General features: G+C 50.2%; 1 protein-coding gene across 2 annotated transcripts in view; it reads right to left on the bottom strand.

The window, feature by feature from the left end:
- Positions 1-3267: 3267 nt before the first annotated feature.
- FAM167A (family with sequence similarity 167 member A) overlaps positions 3268-25691 on the bottom strand; it is a 40083-nt gene continuing 17659 nt past the window's right edge. For both annotated transcript variants that reach the window (XM_032332262.1, XM_032332264.1), the window contains exons 3-4: positions 23817-24632; positions 3268-4876 (exon numbers count right to left, since the gene is read on the bottom strand). In XM_032332262.1, the coding sequence (XP_032188153.1) occupies positions 4613-4876; positions 23817-24185 (633 nt within the window). In that variant the 5' untranslated portion in view covers positions 24186-24632 and the 3' untranslated portion in view covers positions 3268-4612. The remainder of the gene's footprint in view (positions 4877-23816; positions 24633-25691) is intronic.

Here is a 25691-nt window from a genome sequence, read left to right as displayed (position 1 = left end):
GTGCCTGGGCCGGCAGCAGGGAGGCGAGGCCCCCGGGGTGGGGGAGATGAGGATGCTGGCTCATCATTCCCTCACTCAGGTTGACCTTGGGACCCCAGATGCCCTCTAGCAAGTCATCCTTTCTTAGCATTTCAGCCATCTGTATGTGGAGAAGTGGGTAGGCAGGGTAACAATGGGGGGGGTAGGCAGGGTAACAATGGGGGTTGGCTCTCTGTTCGGTGAAATGGTTTAGGAAACACGAGGGGCGGGGAAGCTGGCACAGGGAGCACACTACCGGTGCCATTCCTGCTGGTTGGGGAAATATCCACCCTGTACTTGGCACCCTGTGGTTGTGGGGAAGGGGACCCTGCTTGCCAGAGCCCTCAAATGTTTGCAGTTTTCCTTTCCTGAAGCAACTTCCTCTGGAGACTACCTTGCTCTCTCTGTCACTGTTGGCTTTGAGCCAGTAAACAGGGTATTTGAAAAGAGTCAGGTCTGAAAACTTGCAGTGAGATGGAGCCATTCCCTGAAGAGAGGGCCCGCTGTTGTGATAGGCTGCGGCAGGATCCCTGTCAGCTGTCCGCAGTAGGGCCCAACCCACCCCTCCCCCAAGCCTTCCTCCCCAGCAGCCCGGGTCACAGACTCCCTACCTTTGCCATGGAGAGTCAGGAGTGGGGACAACCTTCTGCTCCTGCTAAGAAGCCAAAGGGAATGCTGTCAACAGAGTTCAAAACCCTTTCTAAATAAGTTAGAAAAGATCTGCAGGGGGGTCTGGAAGTCACCATGGGGGTGACCATAGTGACCTATGTCATCGGTCCTGGAGGGATACCCTCAGCTGGGGCTGCTGGGCAGCTAGTGTAGCGTCAGGCTGTGCCCCTGAATGGAGCAGCCACACCAGCCCTAGAAGGTCACTTCTGCTCCCCCCATAGAGGTCTGGAGATCTTCCATTTGGTCTCCAGACCTCTAGATGCTGGAGTCTCAGGAGGTGGTACTTAGAGCCTTTCTCTTACATCCTCTCTTTCTTCCTTGAGGACTTACACAGGCATGGTGCTTTTAAGATCATCCAAATACCCAAATCCAGACTCCCAAATTTGTGTTTCCAACAATGACCTTTTCCTGAAATCCAGGTCCCTATAGCCAACCACTCCCTCACTCCCCACTGGGATATACATTTACATGTACCACACTTGAGACACAACTACTGGTCTTGTCCCTCTGCCCCAGTCACGTTCCCCTCAAGAGATCTTCGTCTCAGTAAATGGTACCCTCTCCACCCAGCTGCCGGCCAGCAGGTGGTTCTCCATTCCTCGGTTTCCTTCACACTCCATAGCCAAGCTGTTGGCTTTACTTCCAAATTATGTCCCAAAGCAGGGCCAAAGTCAATCTCAAACTCATCCTCCCTCCCTCCCTCTCTCCCTCCCTCCCTCCCTCCTCCCTCGCTCCCTCCTTCCCCCTCCCTCTCTCCCTCCTCCCTCCTCCCTCCCTCCCTCCTCCCTCCTCCCTCCCTCCCTATCTCCCTTCTCCCTCTCTCCCTCCTCCCTCCTCCCTCCTCCCTCTCTCTCTCCCTCCCTCCCTCCCTCCTCCCTCTCTCCTCCCTCCCTCCTCCCTCTTTCCTTCCCTCCTCCCTCTCTCCCTCCTCCCTCCCTCCCTCCTCCCTCCTCCCTCCTCCCTCCTCCCTCCCTCCCTCCTCCCTCTCTCTCTCTCTTTCCCTGTGTGCTGTAATAGGAAGGAGGTAAAAGAAAACAAATTTCTCCCCCTTATGTGGTATCTCCTTTTGAAATATTTTTATTCACTTCTTCTAACAGCAATATAGAAACACAGAATCATAAAAAATAAGATTATAAATTGTCCATCAATTATGTAATAGCACTTGGTATTGCTACAGGGAGGAGGCCCGGGGCTGGAGCAGGCCCTCTCAAGCCTCCCCAGGCTCTCCGGGCCTCTGTGATCTCTGCCAAGTCCATGAAGGCATCACACACTGCTGTGCACAATGGTGTCAGTGGAGACCTTGTGGCTTACACCCAGGGTCCTTGAGGATGACAGAGATGGGTAGATGATGATTAAACTACAAACATTGTGTACATGTGGCACACCAGAAGGTGGCCCCAGGATGCTGGCGATGCAGGTGAGGTTACAGGTGACGCACAGACATCACTTGAGCCCCATAAGGCAGGGAATTCACAACACTGAACCGACCTGCCAAGTTATGTGTGTTCCCTGGCAGAATGGCTAATGGACACGGGGTGAAGGGTGAGTAAGGAGATGCTCCCAGTCGATCCTCCTCCACTCTCCTCTCTGGTCCCTCCCCTTTCTCCTCCGTCCTCATCCCCAACTTAAATTCTCTTGGGGTGAACGAAGCAAAAGAGCGGAGACATCCAACCTATTCCAAAAAGTGTGCCGTGATCTCAGTTTCCTCTCAGAGAACAAAGAAAGGAAGGGGACATTAGGCGAGCTGAACAACTAAATCGCCCAGTTGACGCCAATTCAATTGGACCGACCAAATCAACGAAATCAGCTTCCGTTGAAGCCAATTTTTTCAATTACTGTAATGACTGATTTCTAGAAAGGGAAAAAAAAAGCAAACCCAGTTTGGCATTATTTTCAGAAGATGGACTGGGCTTTCCTGCGTGGGTGTGGGTGTGAGTGCGTGTGCCTATGTGCCTCCCCGGAGCGGGTGGCGGGTGTGGGCCAGCCTGCTCCCCTGCCGTCCCAAGGACGCGTCTCAGAGAAGCCCGGCAGGAATGTCTCGGTGGAAATGGGCAATGCTAGTACATTATCCCTGAGGAGAGACGGCTTGGGGTCGAGAAAATCCCCCTCCCTTCCTGCCTGAGGGGGAGCAGGTCTAAAGGGTCAGGCGTTCCAAAAGAGAACAAGTTCTCTTCTAACTAGGGACCACTCATTCATGTCCTCCCACTGCCAGCCCACCAAAGAAAAACAACCTTCCCAATGTGGGTCAGAGTGTGTGTGTGTGTGTGTGTGTGTGCGTGTGTGTGTGTGTTTGTGTGAGGTGTGCATGGGCCCAGAGAGACTCTACGGGAAGATGAAACATGAAAGAACATCAGGACACCGTACTTCAACTATGGAAGTGTGATTGGTAACACGTGTTCTGTGGGTCCACTTTCCAAGCATTGCTCTAAGTTGGACCCAAATATTCAGGACTGCAAAATGAGAGGTACGCTTGGGGGATGTGTGATGAGGTGGAGTGTAGAGGGCTTGGCAGTTGGTGGGTTTGGCAAAGCATTAGGACCATCTTTGGGGTTCAAGTTCCTTGATATATGATCTGTCTTGACATTCTCAATAATGATTTAACCTGTTGGCCGTCTGTAGCCACTACGGAGCCGCATAATCTGAGGGAAGTCATCCTCTTTCCCTGGCTTCACTTTACTCCTTTATGCACAAGGAGGCTTGAACTAGGGGACGTCAAAAGCCACCCCCCGCTGGCAGGAGAACCTGCACCAGGTGGCGTTCTATGAGGCTAACTTTCCTCCCTGTTGAGGCCTTGGTCTTCGCCTTGCTCATCCTCATGCTTGTCATCAGGGAGAACTTTTCAAGTCAAATCCTGAACTAATGCACTTGACCTACCCAACTGGCATCACCATGTGGACAAAAATCAAACAGCTCTGAACACGTTAGCAACAGATTAGTAACAGTCTGATTCAATTGAAATTAGTGGTTTAAATCAGGCACAGAATGTCAGAGGAGGCTCAGGGTGAGCTCCTGAACTTCTTCAAGTCGTTCTGGGGAGGGCAGAAAGGGGACAAAGGTGATGCCACCAGGAGAATTTGGTGCTGGGAAATCCACTGACAGACTTACCTAGTTCACTCGGGCACTCCCCTGGAGGAGCAGGGTGGCGGCAAAGGGGCGCTTTGGAGATTGGGATTGGTGTGTGCGGCCAGGGAAGGCAGCAGAAAGGACATCCGTGTTTGCTCCACCCCTGTGGCCCCCGTGTATCCTGGCACGCACTAGAAACAATTGACACAGCCGTGGTTGTGCCAAGGTCTAAGACTGACAGGAGCCTGGACAGCCGCTCAGCAGAGAAGCTGGCGATGGTTATGGGGCCTGTGTTCCCAAGCTTCTGGTTTGTCGCTCCTTCTGGTTTTCCTTTCCTCCTGGGTCCCTGTCAGGGCTGCTGAGTCACCTGTCTATGGTGAATCTGAGCCAGTACTTAGAGGACAACAACAGCAGATGGGCTCATCTGAGGTACCTAGTCACCTCCTCCCTGGGGGCTCAGTGCCCTTGGGAAAGTTTTCTGCAAGAACCATAGCATTTGGTGGCCCCCCTTTGGGATCTCAGATCATAGCACCAGTGATTCTGAGGAAACGGAATGCGGGTCAGTGAGGGGAGGATGGAGATGAGTCATGCTAGGATCCAGGTCTCACTGAACACCTAGATGGAGCAGCCCTTCTGCAGAACACTTTGGGTCACGGACAGTCAAGGGGTTGTGGGGCTCCACAGCCGGGGCCCCCTGACAGAGCACCTGCCATGGGTCTGAGGGCCCACACGGGGAAGCCACAGGGAAGCCCTGCCCCTGGGGAGACTCACTCAAGGTGATACAACCTCCATGCCCTCCCCGCCTCCCCTCCCCGCCTCCCAAACATTCTGTTCTGGCTCCTCGGACCCCTTCTAGGGCTTCTCAGCACAGAGAGAACCTCCTGGAGTTGATATTCATCTTGGTGACTCCAATGAGCTTGAGTGGGGTGGAGAGACTGAAGGAGGAGGCCAGCGGAGAGTCACAGAAGAGATCAGACAGCTCGTCCCGTTCCTCCAGCTCGTAGGTGGCGTCATTGAGCATTCTCCTATGCAGGTCACAGGTCTGCTCGATCTTCAGCTTGCTGATGTCACTGCGCAGGCGCATGAGCTGTCTGGCCAGCTGCTGGTCCTGTAGCCGCATCTCCATCTGGAAGGGAGGAAGGGAGGCATCAGCAAAGAGGTGGGCTGGGGTTGCAGCTCCATAGTCTCTGACAAACACAGACCTGCTGATGGGAGACCTAATTAATGGCTTGCACCACCAGCTGGTCCACCTGGAGATACTGGCACATTCCCTGCTCAGGAAGGTGAAAAGACACACACAGCAAGATGACAAATGGGGACAGACGGTTTCCCCCAACAACACTTCATGTCAGGCTAGATTCTATGTCTAAATACTTCTGGAAGAGGCACCTGTCTGTCCTGGCTTAAAGGTTCAGTCTCATTGTTCACAGACACACATGGGTAGAGTAAGAGTATAAAGGAATGCGCGGGAGTGGTTTACGTACCAAACTGAGAAGGATGATTACCTGTGGGTGGGAAGGAAAGAAGGTGGTTAAGGAAGGTTTATGGGGGCTTCAGCTGTATTGGTAATATTTCATACCTTATGTTGGGTGGTGGGTCTACTGTTAGATCATTCTTTAAATCTTTAAACATTTTAAAATGACTGCAATATGTTTTTTTTTTTTTCAAACATTTGATCTATTTGAGAGAGAGAGCAAATAAGAGAGAGCATGAGAGGGTAGAAGGTCAGAGGGAGAAGCAGACTCCCTGTGGAGCTGAAAGTCTGATGCAGGACTCGATCCTGGGACTCTAGGATCATGGCCTGAGCTGAAGACAGCCGCTTAACCGACTGAGCCACCCAGGCGCCCTGTAATATGTTTTTAAAAGTATTTAATTAATTTGTTTATTTGAGAGAAAGAGAGAGAGAGAGCAAGCAGGAGGAGGGGCAAAGGAAGAGGGAAAGAGAGAATCCTCAAACAGACTCCCCGCTAAGCCCAATTCGGAGTTCATGACCATGAGATCATGACTTGAGACGAAGCCAAGAGTTGGATGCTGAACACACTGAGCCACCCAGGCGCACCTGTCTGTAGTATTTCTTAATAAAGTTTCAAAACAAACAAACAAATATGTAAATATATGCTAATATTTACTGGATGTTTTACTATGAACCAGGCATTGTTCTTAGTTCTTCAGGTATGTAGTAGTCTGCTCAGGCTGCCATATAAAACACCACAGACTGGCAGGCTTAACCAGTAGACATTTATTTTTCATAGTTTTCATGGTCAAGAAGTCCAAGATCAAGGGGTGGGCTGATTCTACTCTTACTGAGGACCTTCTCTTGGCTTGCAAATGGCCACCTTCTTGCTATATCCCCACATGATGGAAAGAGAAAGCTCAGCTTTCCTTCTTTTCAAAGTGACATTAATTTCATGATGGGGGCACCACACTGATGACCTCAAAATCTAATTACCTCCTAAAGGCCCACCTCCAAATACCATCACACTGGGGGTAAGGGCTTCAACATATGAATTTGGGGGGGGGGACACAAAGATTCAGTCTAAAGTGGGTACATCAACATGTTACAGTTACTCTTCACTACAACTCTGTTAAGTAATAACACCATCATCATCCACAAGTTAAGAGATGAAGAGGCAGCAACTCATGAAATCAATCACTGTGTCAAATCACAAAGGGCAAAAATGGCAGAGTTGCGATGAGAAACCCAGACAAACAGACTCAAGAGCCCAAGCCACTGACAAGGAACTCCCAATTTTGGCTCAGGTCATAGCTTTGGGGTCCTGGGATCCATGTTTATTAGGGAGTCAGCTTGAGTTTCTCTCCCTCTCCCTCTGCCCCCACCCCTGCTTTCTCTCTCTCTCTAGAATGACTAAATAAATCTTCAAGAATATTTTATTGAATTAGAATAGCAACAAATTAATGATGGCAGACTCATCAAAGGGCAGCTGGTTATCCATTCATTAGCTATGGAGCCCTTAGTCATGCCTGAAAGTGGGCTAGGTGTTGTCTGAAACCCTTCTAAAGGAGAGGGTCATCAGATTTGTCTGAAAGACAATGCCAGCTCACACCCATTGCTTTATGTAATATGGTCTTTGAGGAGTCTTGATTCAACCATTTCTCTGGGGTATTTTCTAATTTGAAGATAGAGCTCTTTGAAAAGATAGGAACTTCATGGTTTAGGTTTAAACTCTGGGCCCAGGAACTGGATCTTAGATCTGAAAAGAACCTTGAAGTTGGAAAGTTTCAGGTTTGAGCAGGTGTCTGGGAGTATCTGTGAGATGGGATCTGTAGGGTTGGAGGAAAAGGTCTGTTTTTCTAGGGCTAATAGATCCAGACAAAGGTCAGAGGACAATTTAGGGTTGAAATCCCATCAGTGTTTGTTGGACAGAGGGGTGAGTGTAAGGTACATGTCCAGTTCTCTTGGGGGGGCCAGTTCACACACTCACTGAGCTTGGATTCATTCAACTCTGTATAAGGGAAAGAAGAGAAGTAAGACCACACTTCCCATGGGGCTGAGGATTCTGCCCATTCTACTTGTTTGTGCCCCAAGGACCACGAGGGGGACTGGAAAGCTGCTGTTTTCCCAGCAGACCCTGGTTCTGAGGGTGTCTCAGTGTCAATATCTGCCCCAGGAGTCACTCAGAGTATCTATTGTATTATGATCCCTGAATGTCAGTCCGCTGCTGCATCTGATGCTCAGAGAAACAGTGTTCCAACACCACCGGGAAAATTGGCCCTGTTGGTCCTATTCTCACTCACTAAGGATTTCCCCAGGGTGACTCTGTACCTTGAACATTAATTAGAGCCCCGCCCCCGCCCCGCCCGCCCTTAAGAGGTAACTCTGCTGTAATCATACCAGATCCAGACAGAAATGAGCTCTCACAGCTAAAAAAAAAATAAAAATTAAAAAAAAACAAAAAACACCTAAGCAAAATGTACAGTCTCCCTGCTGCCCCACCCGTAGAATTTTTGTTTGTTTGAGAGAAAAAGAATGATAGAAAAGAGGTCATCAGGAGAACAGACTCCCTGCCTAGCAGGGAGTCTGAAGTGGGACTCGATCCCGGGACTCCAGGATCATGACCCGAGCTGAAGGCAGTTGTTTAACCAACAGTCACCCAGGCACCCTAGAATTTTTTTTTTCATTTTTTTCATTGTGGTAAAACACACAGAACATCAAATTTTTACTGTCTTCATCACTGTTAAGTGTACAGCTCAGTGGCATTAAGCATATCCTCACTGATATGCAACCATTCCCACTATCTACCTGCAGATCTCTTCATCTTGTCAAACTTAAACTCTGTCCCCGCTAAACAACTCCCCCTCCCCCCCAACCCTATCCCCCCAACCCCCAGAACCACCATTTCACTTTCTGTCTCTATGAATGCAACTGCCCCACCTGCCTTATGTAAGTGGAATCACACCGAATCTGTCCTTTTGTGACTGGCTTATTGCACTTAGCCTCATGTCTACAAGGTTCATACAGGTTAAGAGGCCCTTTTTAGATTTTAACCTTTGCAGAAATGTTTAACGAACGTAAGTATGTCTTCATGGATCCTGCTTGCAGTAAGTTGGAAAATGGCAGCTCCTGGGCGGGGGGGTGGAGGCCCTCCTGCCTTTTCTGTCTTCTCTGCCAAGGAGGTGTTCAGGCAGCGATGGCCTCACATCCCATCTTCTGCCACATACTGTCAGGTGCAGTGGAAGCATAGCTTTAGATGAGAGCTATTTTGATCTGTGTTCCGGAAGAGGAAACAGAGGAAACCAACTCAGAGAAGTTTAAGGGACTGTCTGGGGTTGGCCAGCCAGGGTGTGTGCACTCGGATCACCCCAGGGCCCATCAGAGCCCAGAACTGGAGGCCTCTCCATGGCATCCGCTGACCTGGAGGTGGGCTGGATCCCAGAAGCAGTGAGAAGTGGGAAATCCATTGCTCTGGGGTTAGACTCTTGGTTCCAGTGGAACCCCCTCTTTACTAGCTATGTGGCTTTGGGTGAGTCCTGAACTCCTGTCTCTTCTTCTAGAGAGAAGGGATCCTGTTTATTCTAAGGACTATGAGAAACATAGCAGACAATAAGTGAAAGCCAGGTGAGCTGAACGCTGTCAGTCAAAGGTAAGAGGTTCACCTTTAAGTTCTTTCTCTGGGCCTAGGTGCAGAATGTGGAAACTGGCCAAAACCTCCCACTTTTAAGACTTCATTAAAACAACTGAGATGCTGGCCCTAAAACCTGGTCCCAGTGACTCAACAATCAGTGTGGGTTAATGCTCTCCCTGGCAAAGACTCCACTGTAGGACGTGCTGATTTCTAATCTCCCTGCCCAGGGTGGCCTGTTGTTCCTGCACAATAGAGGCTCTTGCTGGATTCTCGGAGGAGCGCCCACAGTGACTGTAATCCTGTAATTAGGGCATAGTACTTGGTGAAAGGGGGAGAAATGTCAGTGTGTGGCGGCTGTTAGCACATTGCGGTGACAGGGCGTGTTCCCACTGGGTGAGGAAGCCCAGGAAGGAGAAGGCGGCCGATTGATGGCCTGGCAGCAACCGCGGTGCTTGGCTGTAGCCAACCCAGGTAGGCTGGCCAGCTGCGGAAATTCATGGAAGGACCTCATGGGAGAGGGCTCTGCCGGGAAGGCTCTGGGGCCAATTCTCAGGGGGAGTTAGAAGACAGGCTGACTCCCGCCTCTGGGCTGGGTGGAGTGAAAGCCGTCGTTGCAGTGAACTAATGTGGAGAACAGTGAGGCAGTTCCTCAAAAAATGACACATGGGATTGCCACATGACCCAACAGTGCCTCTTGCGGATAGATCCCTGCAAGAATAGAAAGTAGGGGCTGTACATTAACTGGTAGCTCGTGTCCATAGCAGCGTTATTCACAAGAGACGAAGGGTGGGAGTAACCCATGTGTCCAGGGATGGATGCAGAGATAAACAAAATACGGCCTGCCCATACAATGGCATGTCCTTCCGCCATCTTGACATATCATGGGAGACCTTGAGGATGATATGGAAGAGAGAAGCCAGCCACAAAGGTACAAGTACTTTACAATTCTACTTACATGATATACCTAAGTAGTCAAACTCATAGAGACAGAGAATTGAATGGGGGTCGCCAGGGAGTGTATGTTTACTGGGGACAAAGTTTTGGTTGGGGAAGAAGAAAGCCTTTCTGGAGATGGATGGCGGTGAGCACCACAGCACAAGGCTGTGAATGTCCTAATTAATTATACACTTTAAAAAGCTTAAAATGGTAATTTTATGTAATATACATGTATTTTACCACCATTAAAAAAACAACAAAAGCTACACATCTGGGGGGTGGGGGAGTCACTCCGACCTGGTCTGAATGTTCTGCCTTTGCTCCCCACAGCTCCTGCTTCCTAAAGCGAGTGCTAGTGCATGGCCTGTGGGACACACCCTCCTCTCTCCAGCACCGGGCCTCCCCGAAGTCCTGTTCTGACCTGCTTTGCTTTTTTCATTTTCTGGACAATTCTGCACATTTGCCCCTGAAAGTTTCTGTTTTCTTAATTTGAAGAAACAACAAGATGGGGACCAGGGTTTGAGACTCGGCCCTGTGCACCTCTGGGCAGAGGTTTGCAAATCTATCTCTAAAGCTTACCCCAGAGAAGGGCCTATGCCCAGGGCAAACCAGAGGAGCCATGAATGAGCAGGACTGAGTCCCACAGGGATTAGCACAGGTCCCGGAAGACACAAAGAATCCCAAGGTGATCAAGGGCATTTCATTCAACCCCTATTTCTGAGGCTCGGATCTAAACCACCCCAGCCCCACAGTCACAATTAGGCTCTGACTGATGTTGACGAGAGACAGAGTAGAAAAATCCGGGCTATTTTCAGAGTAGAAAAATCCGGGCCATTTTCAGAGTAGAAAAATCCGGGCCATTTTCAGAGTAGAAAAATCCGGGCCATTTTCTCAGCTGCGCATGAAAGGACAGAACGCGCTGTATTCTCTACAAGACTTCATTCTTGAACCTTAGAAGTAGTTTTTGTAAGCTGAGTGGTGATTTATATAACTTAACCGAAAGGTCCGGCTTATTGTTTTCATCAGTGCTGGGTAGGAACACACTTAGAAGCCTGGAGAAAATATTATTCATTATTTGATCTTGGGTTTGGCCTCTGAGAAAGAGCCAGAATAATGCTGTTAGGAAAGCAAGCAAGTAGTGTCACTGAAATGTGCTGCTAGAGGCAACTTTAGGGTCTGGGAAAAATTAAAAAACATTTTTTTCCAACACCCCTAGAAACCAAACTGTTTGGGGATTGATTTTCCAGCAAAGCTGTTGACTTGAGAGGAGGCTGGAACATGCTTCTCAAAGGTCTCTACTCTGGCAGCAGGAGACCACTCTTCCTGGCAAAGGAGAGGCTGTGCTCATGGCTGCCACTCTGATGCCACTGGTCTTGGGTAGGTGCCAGGCTGTCCCTGGCCCAGGGTGTGGGTGGGCAGAAGGGCACCACGGCTCCCATTGTCTGGGCAGAAGATAACCATCTGTCTCAGCTCCTCCAAGGGGCTCTTGTGCCTAATGGGAGGGAAAGTTTGAGCAGAGCCCAGAGCCAGAGAAGAGAGCAGGACCCTGCAAGGGACTGTCTGTTCTCTGTGGCAAGAGTCAAACTCTATGTATATGATCAGGCCATTGATTTTCAAACTTGGAAGGTCCTAGACCAAACTGCGTCTTCACTCACAAGGCTGGCCTTTAAGAAGGACAGCCTGATGCATCCTGAAGAGCCCCTAGATCTGTCCCCAGAGGCTCTGGGTTCCAGTTTGCTTTGAATGTTTGTGTGACCCCAAAATTCACACGTTGAAACCCTCACTCCCGATGTGACAGTATTTGGAGGTAGAGCCTTTGGGATGCGCTTAAGTCATGAATGGGATTGACACTCTTCTAAGAAACTCCAGAGAGATTCCTCCACCTCTTCTTCCCCCATGTGAGGACTCAGCAAGAAGTCTGTGACCCGAAGAGGGCCCTCTCCTGACCGTGCTGGTCGCCCGATTCTGGCCTTGCAGCCTCCAGACTGTGAGAATTCGATGTGTGTGGCTGAGAAGCTACCCAGGCTGTGGTATTTGTTGCAGTAGCAGCAAGAGAGTAAGACACAGTCCTAGACCAGCCCCTAGTGAGATGAGTGGCTCTGGGCTGTGGTGTGACCCCTTTATGGAAAGGGGATGCTGATCCCCTTCCCCTCCCTGATAAGACTGCCTCCTGGACATGAGGTGGGCCTGAAAGCTCCACCAAGAGAGGAATCCTGTGTCCTTTGAGTGAGAGCAGAAGAGATGGGTGCTGTGGCCGTGTTGGGAAGGACAACTTCCCTCCCACTGTCTGCCCTGGGCCCTACACTCAAGAGGCTAAAGGACAGGTCTCCCCACTCTTCAAAACTTTCAAAGGTACCACCAGCTCTCCTGGCTCCCTTGGTCTCTTCAGCCTCAGCTCTTCCACTCTGAGCCTCTTTCCCTCCATGGCAGTCACACTGGGTCCTTATTCCCTCCCCGAGAATACTTCTTCCCTTCCGTATCATCCTTCAGGACCAGCCCTTGCCCCTAAACCCTGAAGATTGGGTGACACTCCCCACCATGGGTGCCTCCTACCGCAGTACTTCCATAAGGCTTAGTTGACTCATCTGTCCCCCCATCAGGTGGCAAAACACCAAGGAGAAATGACTACCCTGTATTCACCAGGCCCATCCCAGGGCCTGGTGCATAGCTCTGGTGCTCAAAAGCCATTTGTTGAGTGATTGAATGAAAGAATGAAAGGAAGGAAGAAAGGAAGAAAGAATGAGCCCATCAATGGATGATACCTCCCCAGAGCCATGTTTTGATTTTCTCCAGCTGGGGCAATCCCAGGGAAAGCCTTTCCCGTCTTTCTCACCCAGGCTGCCCTCCAGGCCTGTGGAGAGGCAGTGAATAGTATGAACAGAGCACTGGCTTGTGGGTTCAAAGTCCTTCACTGACCACTCGCTGATGGTGTAACTCTGGGCAAGTTGCTCAAGCTGTCTGAGCTTCGATTTCCTTATCTGTGAAATGGGCATAATCATAATGTCTGCTCTCGAGAATGACACGAGTAACACATGTGTAAGACACTCTGTATAGGACATGAGGTTCCATAAGTATTAGTTCCACTTTAACCTCCAGAACTGCAGAGCTGAGTTATTTCCTGTTTGTCACTCTTTACTCTCCCACTAAGTCAAAGGAGTCCTTGAGTGCCGAGGTCTGGTATCATTCCTCTTCCCTCATCAGCAGGGCCCGGAGTAGAGCTGGTTGACAAATCATGCTTCCCACTCACTTCGCAGATTATTACTGACACCTGACACCTGTGTCGCTCCTCACACTTAGGCATAGTTGGGTGGGGTTGGCAGGGTGGCGTTAACGTCCCCCTTATCACGTGTCTTATCAGGTTTCATGGAGCTGGTAATGCCCAAGCACTTCAGGATTTGGCAGGAAACCCTCCCAGGTGGGGCGTTCTCAGTTTGGCCGGTGCGGGCCTTCCCCAACTTCCCGGCCAGTGCCCTGGACAGCCAGCAGGGGCCTCGCAGAGCTGCACGGCTCCTGGCAAGCTGCTAGAGCGAGGCCTCGAGGCAGACTACAAGGAGAGCCTGGCTCCCTGGCCTCTCTAAAGCAGGACGTCCTGCTGGGGTGTCTCTGGGTGGGTAAGTTGCCAGAGCGGGGACCCCCTGTGGGCTGGGTGCCTGCTCCCCCGTGAGCCCCTCGCACTGTCTTCACACTGTACCTACAGGGAGCACTATCCGTCCCGGGTGGGGGTGGTGCTTCCTTAGGACATTGCCTAGAGATCAGGCAGCTGTGGCCAGGGCAGCTGTCAACTGAATGAAGGGGGCCGAGGCGCCCTGACTTCCGTGGAGAGCCCCGAGAAGACCCCTAGAGCACACCTGCCGGGACTTCGAGACTTCTCCTGGGTTCCGGGCTTCCCAGCTTGGAAATGGACAGAGTGGGAATTTCACACCAGAGGCTGAGGAAGCCCCGAACCAGCCAGAGACACTGGGTGTCCACGAGTGAGGACCACTGCTTGTGGGCCAAGAGCTCTCTGGGGCTGGGGCTTGTATGAGTAATCAAGGCTCCGGGGCACCTGGAGGTTCTATATATAGATTCTCACAGTGCCTTCAAGAGGAAGTGAAGCTAATCTATTCTCTGCCCCACCTTCCAGGCATGACTGAGGCCATTTCACTCTCCAAAGTTATTTCACACTCCATTAACCTGGAGCCTGCCTCCTTAGAAAGAACAGATGGTTTGGGCCTCATCTGCCTGAGGGAACTGGCAGCAGCCTAGGGCCGCTGGGGTGAAAGCAAAACCCACCTCGGGAGAGTATTTGCTGCACCTGGGAAGCCGCTGTGACCCAGCTACTCCCATCAGAGTCCAGAGTGAGGGTTGAGTCAGGGCTGCTCCCCTCCCCCACACACCCCAGGAGCTTAGTAAAGCCACCAACTGGTGAATGCTGTGGAATGTGGCCAGCGGTGGCCCTGGGGCTGCTGGCAGAGTGTGAGCTGAGGAGGGGGTGGGATGGAGAGGGCTGGGCAGTGAGCCTGGGACAGCTGACTGATGGGCACTCACGGGATCTCTCTGTGCATTTCCTCATTGATAAACAAGAGTGATCAGCCCCTTGGCTCCTTCCCGCTCTTGCATGTGGTGGCTCTGTGCATCCTTCTAGCTAGCGCGGTAAGAACTAGCTCCACCAGAGAGGATCGTCCTCAGCTGCTGGTGCTGGCGGGCATGCCTGCCCTTCGGGGGAACAGTGAGGGAGGCAGAGAAGCCAGGACTGCCCACTGGCTTGGGACTCTCCTTCTCCCCGGGTTGCTCCTGAGTGCCAGGCCCTCAGTGCAGACAGTGCAGACGTGGAAACCGTTTCCCCTGCAGAAGGCTCAGCCGCCTTGAGTGAGCCTCTCTGTCAGCTTTCTGTGGCTTTTGCCTGCTCACTGGTTGTGTCTGGCTCAGGCCCGTGCCCAGGAACATGACCAACAACCCCCTTTGGACAGTGCTCCAGTTTTTTTATTTCTTTTCTTTTCTTTATTTTTTTTTAATCTATTTATTTATTTTTGGCCCTGGTGGAGGCTTGGGGACAGGGGTGGGTCCCGAAGCTTATAAAATAACACATCCTTCAGAAAGGGGACGTTCAGCCTAAGGGGATTTCTCAATCTTGAACAATTCTCTCTGAACCTCTGTGCCACCAGATCCGGCCCGTCTATATTAGAATAATGAAGACTTCTCCAAGGGAGAGGGAAGTTCTTGGGAAAAGTGCAAAATCGAGCAAACTTTGGAGAATAACAGCCTAGAACTCCAAGAGTTGAGAGGATGTTGAACGAGCCTAAAACCCCATGAAATACAAAGTAGATTCAAGCTCATTCAATCCCAGGAGCAACTGATGGTGTATCAGCCATTCAAAGCAGGGATTCTGAGGTCAGTCAGCTCTGGGTTCAACCCCCTACCCTGCTGGTTGATCTTGGTCAAGTTACTCTACCTCAGTTTTCTCATCTGCAAAATGGGGACAGTGCTTGCCTTAAAAGAGCACAGTATGAATGTTGTGATGACTATAAATGTTCACAGGACATTTAGTGCAGAGACCCTGACTATCTTGGTAGGTATTTATTATATACACTCTGCCACGTAGGTATTTATTAGATCATTTTACAATGACAAAACCTGGGGCTAGGTTAATCGGTTTTCCTAAAGTCACACAGCTAGAGTATAGTAGAACCTGACTGGAAGTCTGGTTTAGTCACAAATTTTATGCTTTTCCCAGTCCACCTGTGTCTGGTTGGTGACCCAGTTCCATTAGAACCCCCCACAGGCACTTGTAAATTTCCTGATACCACCGCAGATTAATGGAATCTGAATTTCCATGGAGAGTTGAGAGGAAGCTGTAATTTTTTTTTTTTTTAGAGATTTTATTTATATGTCAGAGAGAGAGAGCACAAGCAGGGGGAGCGGCAGGCAGAGGGAGAAGGAGGCTCCCTACTGCGTAAGGAGCCGGATAAGGGACTCTTTCCCAGGACCCCAGGATCATGACCTGAGCCAAAGGCAGATGCTTAACAGACTGAACCAACTAGGTACTCCAGGATCTGTATTTTTAACAAATGCCCATGGGTACCTTTTCCAAAACTTACTACACATTAACATATGGTGTAGTTATTATAACCTGGGGGGTGCCCCTCAGAGGAATTGGGTTTTCCTTATTATCAGAAAAATGTGAATTGGAAATAAGGAGCCGCTTAATGTCAAACCCACTTAAAGACAGGGATTTGGTTGTGGAAGAAGGTAGGGAGTTGTCTATTTCCCCTTGGTTAATTTGATTGTCCGCTGTGCCTGGCACACAGCGACCACTCAGCGTACGCCTCAGCTCCCCGAAGCATTTTGGAACTGTACTTATTATACCATAGCTCTTGTCACACTGTGTCATTGTGTTTAGTGTCTGTCTCCTCCACAAAAGGGAGAACCCCATAAAGGCAGGAACCCTGTCCCATTCACCCTGGCCCGCACCTGCACCCAGCTCCTAATTTCAGGTACTCCGTGAACTCTGGCTATAGTGGATGAATGGAGGATTGGATCAAAGGACCCCACCCCCACCCACCCACCAGGGCTGCCTTCTGCTGCTGTTGGGGGTGGGTGCTCCTATCAGGCCTCTGCTCCGGTCTTCCACCTCCCTTTCCTTTCAACTGCAAGACACTTAAGGAAAGGAAAGGGGCGGGACCTGATTCTTGGAGCTGGCTTCATCTCGCTGGCCAACGGTCCCCACATCGTCAGCCGTCACTGTGACTGGGGAATTTCTGCGGAACTAGGTGTCAGTTTTCTTATTTTAGTCTAGGAGAGTCTATGCCTTTCTTAAAACCTGCAGATTATAAGGTGAGGAATGTGTACCAATTACATTGGCAAGTCAGAGAGGAGCTTGGAACTTCTTTCTTTTACCTTTCATTTTTAAGTCTTTTTTTCTTCCTAGTGGTATATAATGCATTCCTATTTGGGAAACCTCAGAAGCTATAGAAAAGCTCAAAGAATAATATTGGCATTCAGAAATAAAGGTCACTGATGTTTTGTCCTATTGCCTTTGCCGGTGACTTTGTTTGTAAATACTTTAGTAAAGACTGAAGTGTTACTCAAGTGTGTGGCCAGATTACTAGAACAGTCTTCCTCCCGCAGATTGCTCATACCAGGCCGGCTGAAAGCTCCCAGGTACACTGAGAAGACTCAAGTTGGACAAAGGAACAGCCAGACTAGAAACTCTGGGGACTTGAACCCCAGCTCAGCCAGCACCTCTCCGGATGGCTCTGAGCATATCCTTATCATAGAATGGCCACAGCTTTCCCAGGCCCTGCTACACGGTGGTTGTGAGGCCTTGCTCACCCTTTACACGTGTCCTGCTCCGTAATTAGCAGGGTTTTATTTATGTATTTCCTTTAAAGATGTTATTTATTTATTTCACAGAGAGGGAGGGAGAGAGGGTAAGCAAACAGGAGCAGGGCTACCAGCAGAGGGAGAGGGAGAAGCAGACTCCCCTACTGAGCAGGGGGAACAATATGCAGGACCAATCCAGGACCTTGGGATTATGACCTGAGCCAAAGGCAGACCTGAGGCGAAGCCCAACTGACTGAGCTACTTAGGTATCCAGCAGGGTTTTAAATACATGCTTTTGGACAACTCCTGGCCTCACTGACTAGAACACCGAGAGTGTCAGTACCTATACCTAGCACAAAGGTAAGCAATCTGGATCCAGAGCCCAGAGATGTGGGTCTGTGTCCTTGTTTGGCCATATCCTTGCATGTGATCTTGAGCAAGTCACTTAACCTCTCTGATTTCAGGTTTAGTATCTTTCTGAGCCTCAGTCTTCTCCTCTGTAAAATGGGAATAGCAAGTACCTCCAAGGCTTCTCCCAGGATACTGTATGTAAAAGTGCTTTGGGGACAATACCATGCTCCCTAGACAGGAGGCAGGACCACGACGATCATCAAACATTGCTCGGTGTGTTTGAATTGCCACTTGGCTGTATCATTCAGTGGAAATGGGTAACACTGGCCTTGTTGGCCATGCCTGGGACACACCAGTCATGTGCTTGCCAAACAGGCAGCACAGGCAAGAGAGGCTTAATCAGAAGAAGCTGAGATCAAGCTGTAGCCACATATAGGGCCAGCCAAGTTCAAGTCTGTGACCTGCCACAGCAGGTCCTAGAATTACTAAAACTTGTCAGGTTCCTCTTCCCTTTTTCTAACAACCATAAACACATTTTGGGAGGCTTTCTGTGGGTATCAAACACCTGCATGAAACTACAAGAAAAATATTTCTCATGCCCAAGGATTCTTCTGGCCCCAAAGACAAACCCTGAGGAAGCAGGACCATTCTGTTTTTGTTTTTAGTTTTGGCAGCACACAGGCCAAGTGGAAGATTTCCCCCCTTTTCTTTATCTGTCAGGTTGGCAAGGGGAATATTTTAGCAGGGTTGAAGCGAGGAGACCAGGGAGTGTCCCTTTCCCCCTTGTGCTACAAGCTCTGGGACTAAGCACAGAGGTTTGTGAAATCTGAATTCCAGACTCAGCTAGAGAGCCGAGTCCCACATGATCTGAGGCATGCCCCTTCTAGCTCACTCTTTCCTGGAGGACTACCCTTATGCCTTGGCCACCTAGTGAGGCAGCCCCAAAGGCAAGGACCTAAAACTGGGACTTCCTGACAACATGAGCAGTCTGGAATAGGCAGAGATGCACCACGGCCACTGGACTGGGCTCTGGGTCCATTTCTTGCACAGAGAGGCTATAACCCTGCCTGTCGTAAGCAGATGGCGACAGGGTCCCTGGATACTTGGGGAAGCCAAAGGTCAGGACTTCCTAGCTTGGAGGAGTAATGCCGACAGTGTTTGAGAAATCTCCACCTTCCTTGCCTCCAATACATGAGACTGAGAGGAAAAGTCTGCCCTGCTTACAGATCCCTGGAGCACATCCCTTAGGTGAGAGCGGAGAGGGAGAGTGAATCCCCGAGGGAGCTCTTAGGATCCTTTCTTGGCTTGGAAATGAGATCCAGGCAGTCACTCTCTGCCTTTGAGCTGGCCTCGTAGAAGACGGTAGGTGGACTAGCCCGTCTGTCCGGACCCAGCATGGCCTGCCCCTGAAAGGGTCAACAAGGGCAACACCTCCCTGGTTTTATTAACAGTCCCTGGGAGAGCCCTGGGGTAATCAGAGAGTCATTCGGGGCCTGCCCACTGCTGGGCGCAATCTACTCTGGGGCCAAAACTTCCCACAAAGGGAGGGTTTGGCTTCCTGAAGGGAAAGCAGCCACGTGATTGTCTGAATTACAGATTTTTAATCTGCTACCTTTAGCCACATGAAGAGAAAAGACAAATTTGCCTATGAGCCTGACGCACTGGTGGAGTGAGCCTGCCCAGCTATAAAGAAAACATAACTCTGGGCTTAAAATAAAACAAAGGTTATTTGAAACTACTTTCACCGGGTTAGAAAAACAGGTTAATTAAAAAAAAAAAAAAAAAAAGATTTTGTTTATTTGAGAGAGCGTGAGAAAGCATGAGTGGGAGGGGCAGAAGGAGAGGGAGAAGCAGACTCTCTGCTGAGCAGGGAGCCCCAAGACATGGGGCTCAATCCTAAGACCCTGGGATCCTGACCTGAGCCGAAGGCAGCTGCTTAACCGACTGAGCCACCCAGGCCCCAATAAAAAGGTTAATTTTTAATGCCACCAGCAGTGAGTTGTCAGATGACAAATTAGGAAAACAAATGATTTGAAGTTAAATGTTTTGACTGCAATTCTCAAAATGTGAGAATCCGTTTGCTGTGCAGATGTCGAACTCCGTGTTTTCCAACCAGTTGGAGGATTTTATGAGTTGCCTGTTATTATTTAATCCCCAAAATGGAAGTGGGCAGAAGTTCACATTCAAGTGCGCCTGCCTGCCAGTCTGCATAGGAGCTGCTTTTGACCTCAGACGTACAATCTCTGATGGAATCTCAGTCTTGAACAACTCAGTGTGGGATGCTGGGACTTCCTTCCCAGAGGCCCATTTATGGACTGAGCCCTGAGCCTAAAGGGAAGCTAAGGCAATGGCTCATGTCAGGGTCTAGGCCTGGGGATCCCTGGGGCTTCCTTCTGTGGTCTCTCGCTGGTCCCCTGGCTCCAGTCCTGCCTGCCTTTCAGTCCTGACTTCTCAAAGTGTGGTCCATGGACCCATAGCATAGCATTACCTTGGAGCTTGTTGGAAATTTGGAATCATGGATCATAATCTTTATTTTAATGGGAGAGCCAGGTGATCTGTATGCACATTAGTTTGGGAGTCACTGCTCTAAGAAGTGTTTCTGAGTGATTTCTAGAGCACAGATCTGCCCCTGTGCTTGCTCATTCAGCATGCCCAACTGGGCCCTCTGCAGGAGGGCTGGCTCTCCTGTTTCTCTCCTCATAGCCCTCTACCCTCAATGGAGAAGGCTGAGTTCAAGCTTTGCCTCTGGCACTTACTAGTTACAGAGTCCTAGGAAGGGCCTCTGACTTCTATGAGCCTCACTTTACTCATCTGTAAAATGGAGACAATTACAGCAATCACACAGGTCTGATGTAAGACCAAGAAATAATGGTGTGAGGACTAGGATTGTCATTCAGTCTTACTTCTCCCTTGGCTCCCATGCACATGCATTCTGGTGACTGCTGGCATCTTTGTGAATGTACATTTTTAGGAATCACCCAGCAAAATCCATTGCCTTTGGAAGATACTACATAGTATGTTGGCTAAGAAGAGCATGGGCAACACAGCCAGATGGACCAGAGTTCAAATTTTGACTCTCTTACTTACTGCTACATTCCTGTCTGAGCCTTGGTTTTCTCCTCTATAAAATGTGGTTGACAAGAAAGTGACGTGACAACCAAAAGAGGTAACACATGTGAAGTGTGTGGCACACAACAATTAGTGACAAATCTCTGTATTATTATCATTATTATTATTATTATTACTATTACTATTATTACCCAAACCTGGTAGCGCAGAGAAATGGTGGGAAGGGTGATAAATACCATACAAATGAACCGCAACTGCCACTCTGGAAAACAGTATGGAGTTTCCTCAACAAGTTAAAAATAGAGGGTCTCCTGGGTGGCTCAGCTGGCTAAAGCCTCTGACTTGGTTTCAGCTCAGGTCATGATCTCAGGGTCAGGAGACTGAGCCCCACCTTGGGCTTCACGCTCAGCATGGAGTCTGCTTGTCCCTGGCCTCTTACTCCATCTCTTAAATAAATCTTAAATAAATCTTTTTTTTTTTAAGTTAAAAATAGAACTACCCTACTATCCAGCAATTGTACTACTTGCTCAAAGAATATAAAAACCCCAATCCCCAATTGGAAGGGATACACGCACCCTGATGTTTACAGCAGCGTTATCTACAATAGTTACATATGGAAGCAGCCCAAGTGTCTATCGACTGATGAATGGACAAAGGAGATGCGGTGTACACACAATGGAGTGTTATTCAGCCACAAAAAGAATGAAATCCTGTCATTTGCAATGACATGAATGGAACTAGAGGATATACCACTAAGTGAAATAAGTCAGTCAGAGAAAGACAAATACCATATGATTTTGTTCATACATGGAATTTAAGAAACAAACCAGTTAAGGGGTGCCTGGGTGGCTCAGTGGGTTAAAGCCTCTGACTTTGGCTGAGGTCATGATCTCAGGCTCCTGGGATGGAGCCCCCGGAGCCTGCTTCCCCCTCTCTCTCTGCCTGCCTCTCTGCCTACCTGTGATCTCTGCCAAATAAAGATAAATAAATAGGAAAAGAAACAAACCAGCTAAGGGGAAAAAAGAAGAGTCAGAGGCAAACCAAGAAACAGACCCTCAGCTACAGAGAACACACTGATGGTCACCAGAGGGGAGGGGGTGGGGGGTGGGGGAAATGGAGGGGGTAGGTGGGAGGGTTAGGAGGTGGGGGAAATAGGTGATGGGGATTAAGGAGGGCACCAGCTGATGCCCAGAAGTGTTGAATCACTATATTGTCACCTGAAACTAATATTACACGGTTTGTTAACTAACCGGACAATGTAAATAAAAATAGGATAAAACGACTACTACACGGTATATGAAAAATAAGAAAATATCATGCAGGGTGCCTGTGTAGCTCAGTTGGTTAAGCAACTGCCTTCAGTTCAGGTCATGATCCTGGAGTCCCAGGATCGAGTCCCGCATGGGGCTCCCTGCTCAGTGGGGAGTCCGCTTCTCCCTCTGACCCTCTCATTCTCTCCCTCTCTCTCTCATTCTCTCTCTCAAATAGATAAATAAAATCTTAAAAAAAAAAAAAAAGAAAATATCGTGCAAATTCAGCCAGCCTTTGGCAGCCAAGTTAGCCCTGGCAATTAGCCCTCCTCTTTTTGCCTACAGAGCATTGCTCTCTCCATTACCAATGGTTGTCCTTGACCTGGCCCATCTGCTTTCCCTCAGCATGTAGTCTGCCTGAGGCACTCGTGTAGCTTGGTTTGCAGTGGCTGGGCAAGAAAAGGGACACAGGCTGCAGAACTATAGCAATGCTTTTCAACCTAGGCTGCATTGTTTGGAAGCACTGGGGCGGTGGGTGGAAGTTGGGGTGGGGTGATCTTTAAAACCTACTGATGCCTGGGACCCACCCAGGGTCTATCAAATATTCATTTGATAGATCTGAGGTGCGTCTAGGTTCTGGGATGTTTTAAAGTTTCCCAGGTGACTAATATGCAGCTGGGGTTGAGAGACCCCTCTCTCATGCAGAGGATGAGGAGGACAAGCTCTAGAGAACTCCCTCCTGGTTTATGCACAGGAAATACCTTTTCTACTTTCTACCCCAAAGGGGGCCCACAGGGAATGCTAATTTATTTCGAAAGCAAACGCCTCCACTCCCAGAAGCAATAAAACCTCAAATGGATGCAGAGCCAAGTAACAGAATCCTTGATTGATGGAGATATTTTTGTTCTTTTTGTGAAAACCAACTAAAGCAGTTCAGCCTCACGAGTTTAAAGAGCAGCTTTAAAGAGCCTGGCCCACGGGGCATCCCTCTTGACTAGCCTCCTGAAGCCACGAGGAGCACCCAGGCGCATGGGGTGTCCAGAGAGGGAGGTGTGAAGCCACAGGTGCCCCATTTGCTATGCAAGCCAACTCACACTCCAGTTACTAAAGACGGGCATGGTGAAACGGTGTTTGGGGAAGTGGTTCCAATGAAAGATTAAACATTAAGACAAAAAAAGACTTCCAATGGATGGGACACCTGAGTCCCTGAGCCTCCCCTCTCCTGTGCCCCAATGACTTATTTCAACCCTTGAGGAATTCCAGGCCCCGAAGGGGATTTATTTTTCGGGGTTTTGCAGAACAAACCAGGGAGACCTCTGCCTACCCTGATGACACAGGAGTTACAAGTGGCTCTTGAAGGCACTTGGCCGTTGGTTGCTGGCTCACCTGTGGCTACAGAGGCCCGACTGGGCAGGTGTGACCTGGGCCACAGGTGATGGGGAGGGGCAGGAGTTGAGATCATGGCGAGAATGAGCACTGTGCCCAGCTTTGCCAAGAAGCCATCATGCCTGGGACCAGTGATTCTCCTCTGGACTACGGGCACAGAGTTCTGAATACCCGTTCCCTTTCTCACATGCTGAGAAATGCCCCTGTTGGGAACCTGCTGTCCCCTGGGCAGAGAAAAGGTCAATCTACTGCCCCCTACTCCCCAAGGATAGCTGTTGCTCATGGTCATTTCCTTGAATGCGCCACCCACCCCCCCCCAACCAGGTCCTGACTTCTGGGCAGACTCCCTCTCGGCCTCCGAGACCCAGCCCAAAGCTTTCAGGGCCGATCAACCATGTCACCCTCTGGGTAGCTCCTTCAACACAGTCCCTCCATAAGTACCTGTGACTAGAGGACTAGGGGCTGGCTGGCTGGCGTGTGGATCTCATGTCACTGAGCAGTATGAGGTCGAACCTGGATTTAACAGGAAAATGACAGACATGCAGTTGGGAGGGATAGAGATGGGGAGAGACAGAGAGATAGAGACACAGCAGAGAGAGAGAGAGGGAGAGAAACAGAGAGAGGGAGAGAGACAGAGAGAGGGACAGAGGCATCTTTTCCAGGGTTGCTTAGAGGGGCAGCCACTTACCAGCTCCTTCCTGAGCCAGGCTATAGCCTCGTCGATACTTTCAAAGCCTTCCAGCTTGCCGGTGGGCTGGGGCCCAGCGTCCTGGGGGCCACTCCCGTTAGGTGGGGAATGCCGCCTGGGCTCTCTCCTCGGGGATGAGGGGTCCTCCTCCCCACACTCCCCCTGCTCAGCAGGGGGCCTCGGGAAGGGCCATGTCTGCTCTTCCAGCCTGGCCTGCCATTCCAAGTAGGAGGGCCTCCGGGTCTCCAGCCTCAGTTTCTCAGTGAGGGCCTTCAGGCTCCGGAGGTGGTCATCCGGAGGCAGGGCCGCTCCTGCCGGCTCTTCTTCCCCACCTACCACTTCTTCTACTTGGATCTGAGGCACAGACATTCTAGAGTCTGCTGGGGCGGCCAGACATGGGAGGCAGCGGGAGGTGGTGTGGGACTCTTGGTGGGTGGCAAGGTTGGGTCCCACTCAGGACTGCTCTCATCCGGTTGGGGTCAGGGCTCCTGAGCGCATTGCTGGGATGTGAGCAGCTCCCGGAGCTGACAGGGGCCCGCCGTGGATGAGCCACACGGGGTGCCCTCCGGAGCAGCTGTGGAGGGTCAGGATTTAAGATTCTTCCTGGAGTCCTGCGGATGCCATGTTTCACAAAAGGCAGGAATAGACAAGTGTCAGCAGGAATCTTTGGGGGCAGATTTGCCAAGAAGATCTATCAGTCCTGGAGGTGCAGACAGATCTGAGACTGGCGGGGAGCTGGCGGGGAGGCAGGACTGAGCTCCCTCCTCACGGGCCAGGGCAGGCGGTGCGAAGCTGCTGGCTGGCTGGTTGGAGGCCCTGCAGGAAGGATGCAAATGAAGTCAGTACTAATCCCTCCCCTGGCAGGAGGCTTGCCACATTCCTGAGCTCCTCAGGAGGGGAAACTGAGGCTCAGAGAGGTTAGGTGACAGGGCTGCTGATGGCTTCCTCAGGACGAGAAGTGAGGCAATTCTAAGCCTTAACTCAACGCACAGAAGTTAATAACACATCAATGCTCTGTACAGTGTTCCACCGCTGACGACTTGATTCCACCTCCATTATCTTGTTCAGTCCTCAAGGCGGGTCTGTAGTTACTTCTCTCTGTCCCCATTTTACACGCCAGGAACCTGAGGCTCTGACAGGGTGGATGACTTACCTGAGAGCTCCTGGCCATCAGCAAGGACAAGACTGGGTTGTCTGATTCTGAGGGATCAGGTCTCTCCTTGGAGCAACAGTGCCCTGTGGGTCCCCAGGCAGACACAGTTGTGCCCTGGGGTCCCGGGACGCTGACCCCGCCCCACCCCATCCACCACAGCCCCTGTCCTCAGGCGCTGGCTCCTCCAGGTCCTCCTGCACACCCTCAACTTCTTCCTCCAAAGACAACACCTTACCTCACCTCTTCCGAGGAGGAAACAAATAAACCTGCAACCGCTTCGGGAAGAGCCGACCTCCCTCAAGGAGGATTGTTAAACGGAGCGAGGACTGTGACTCACCACACTTCTAGAAAGACAGTTCTCACATTTAGTTAAAATGCCCGCACTCCAGCGCCTCGTGGACAAGGGCTGTGGCTCTCTGATCTGATCTGACCTTCCCATCTCCGGAGAGGTGGTCTGAGCACAGTGTAGAGAAGGAGCTCCGAGTCCAAGTAAGAGACTCCAGCCTCCCAGCAGCATCCCTGCACCCACAGGGTCCAGGCAACTGGAGATAGGTACATCAGAGTGGGGGACATTTGACTCGGACCGAGGAGAGAAGTCCTTGGTTCTCAGGCTGATCTTTAAAAATATGTGCTAAGGGCATGCCGAAAAAGAATGAATTCATATGGAACAATGTCCAAGATAAAGCTTCCATGGAAAAACAAAACAAAACAAGGTATTTGTA

This window comes from Mustela erminea, chromosome 2, assembly GCF_009829155.1.
Source record: "Mustela erminea isolate mMusErm1 chromosome 2, mMusErm1.Pri, whole genome shotgun sequence".
Taxonomy (NCBI): Eukaryota; Metazoa; Chordata; class Mammalia; order Carnivora; family Mustelidae; genus Mustela; species Mustela erminea.
Note: the sequence above shows the minus strand (reverse complement) of the source record. Positions and strands in the feature narration are given on the sequence as shown.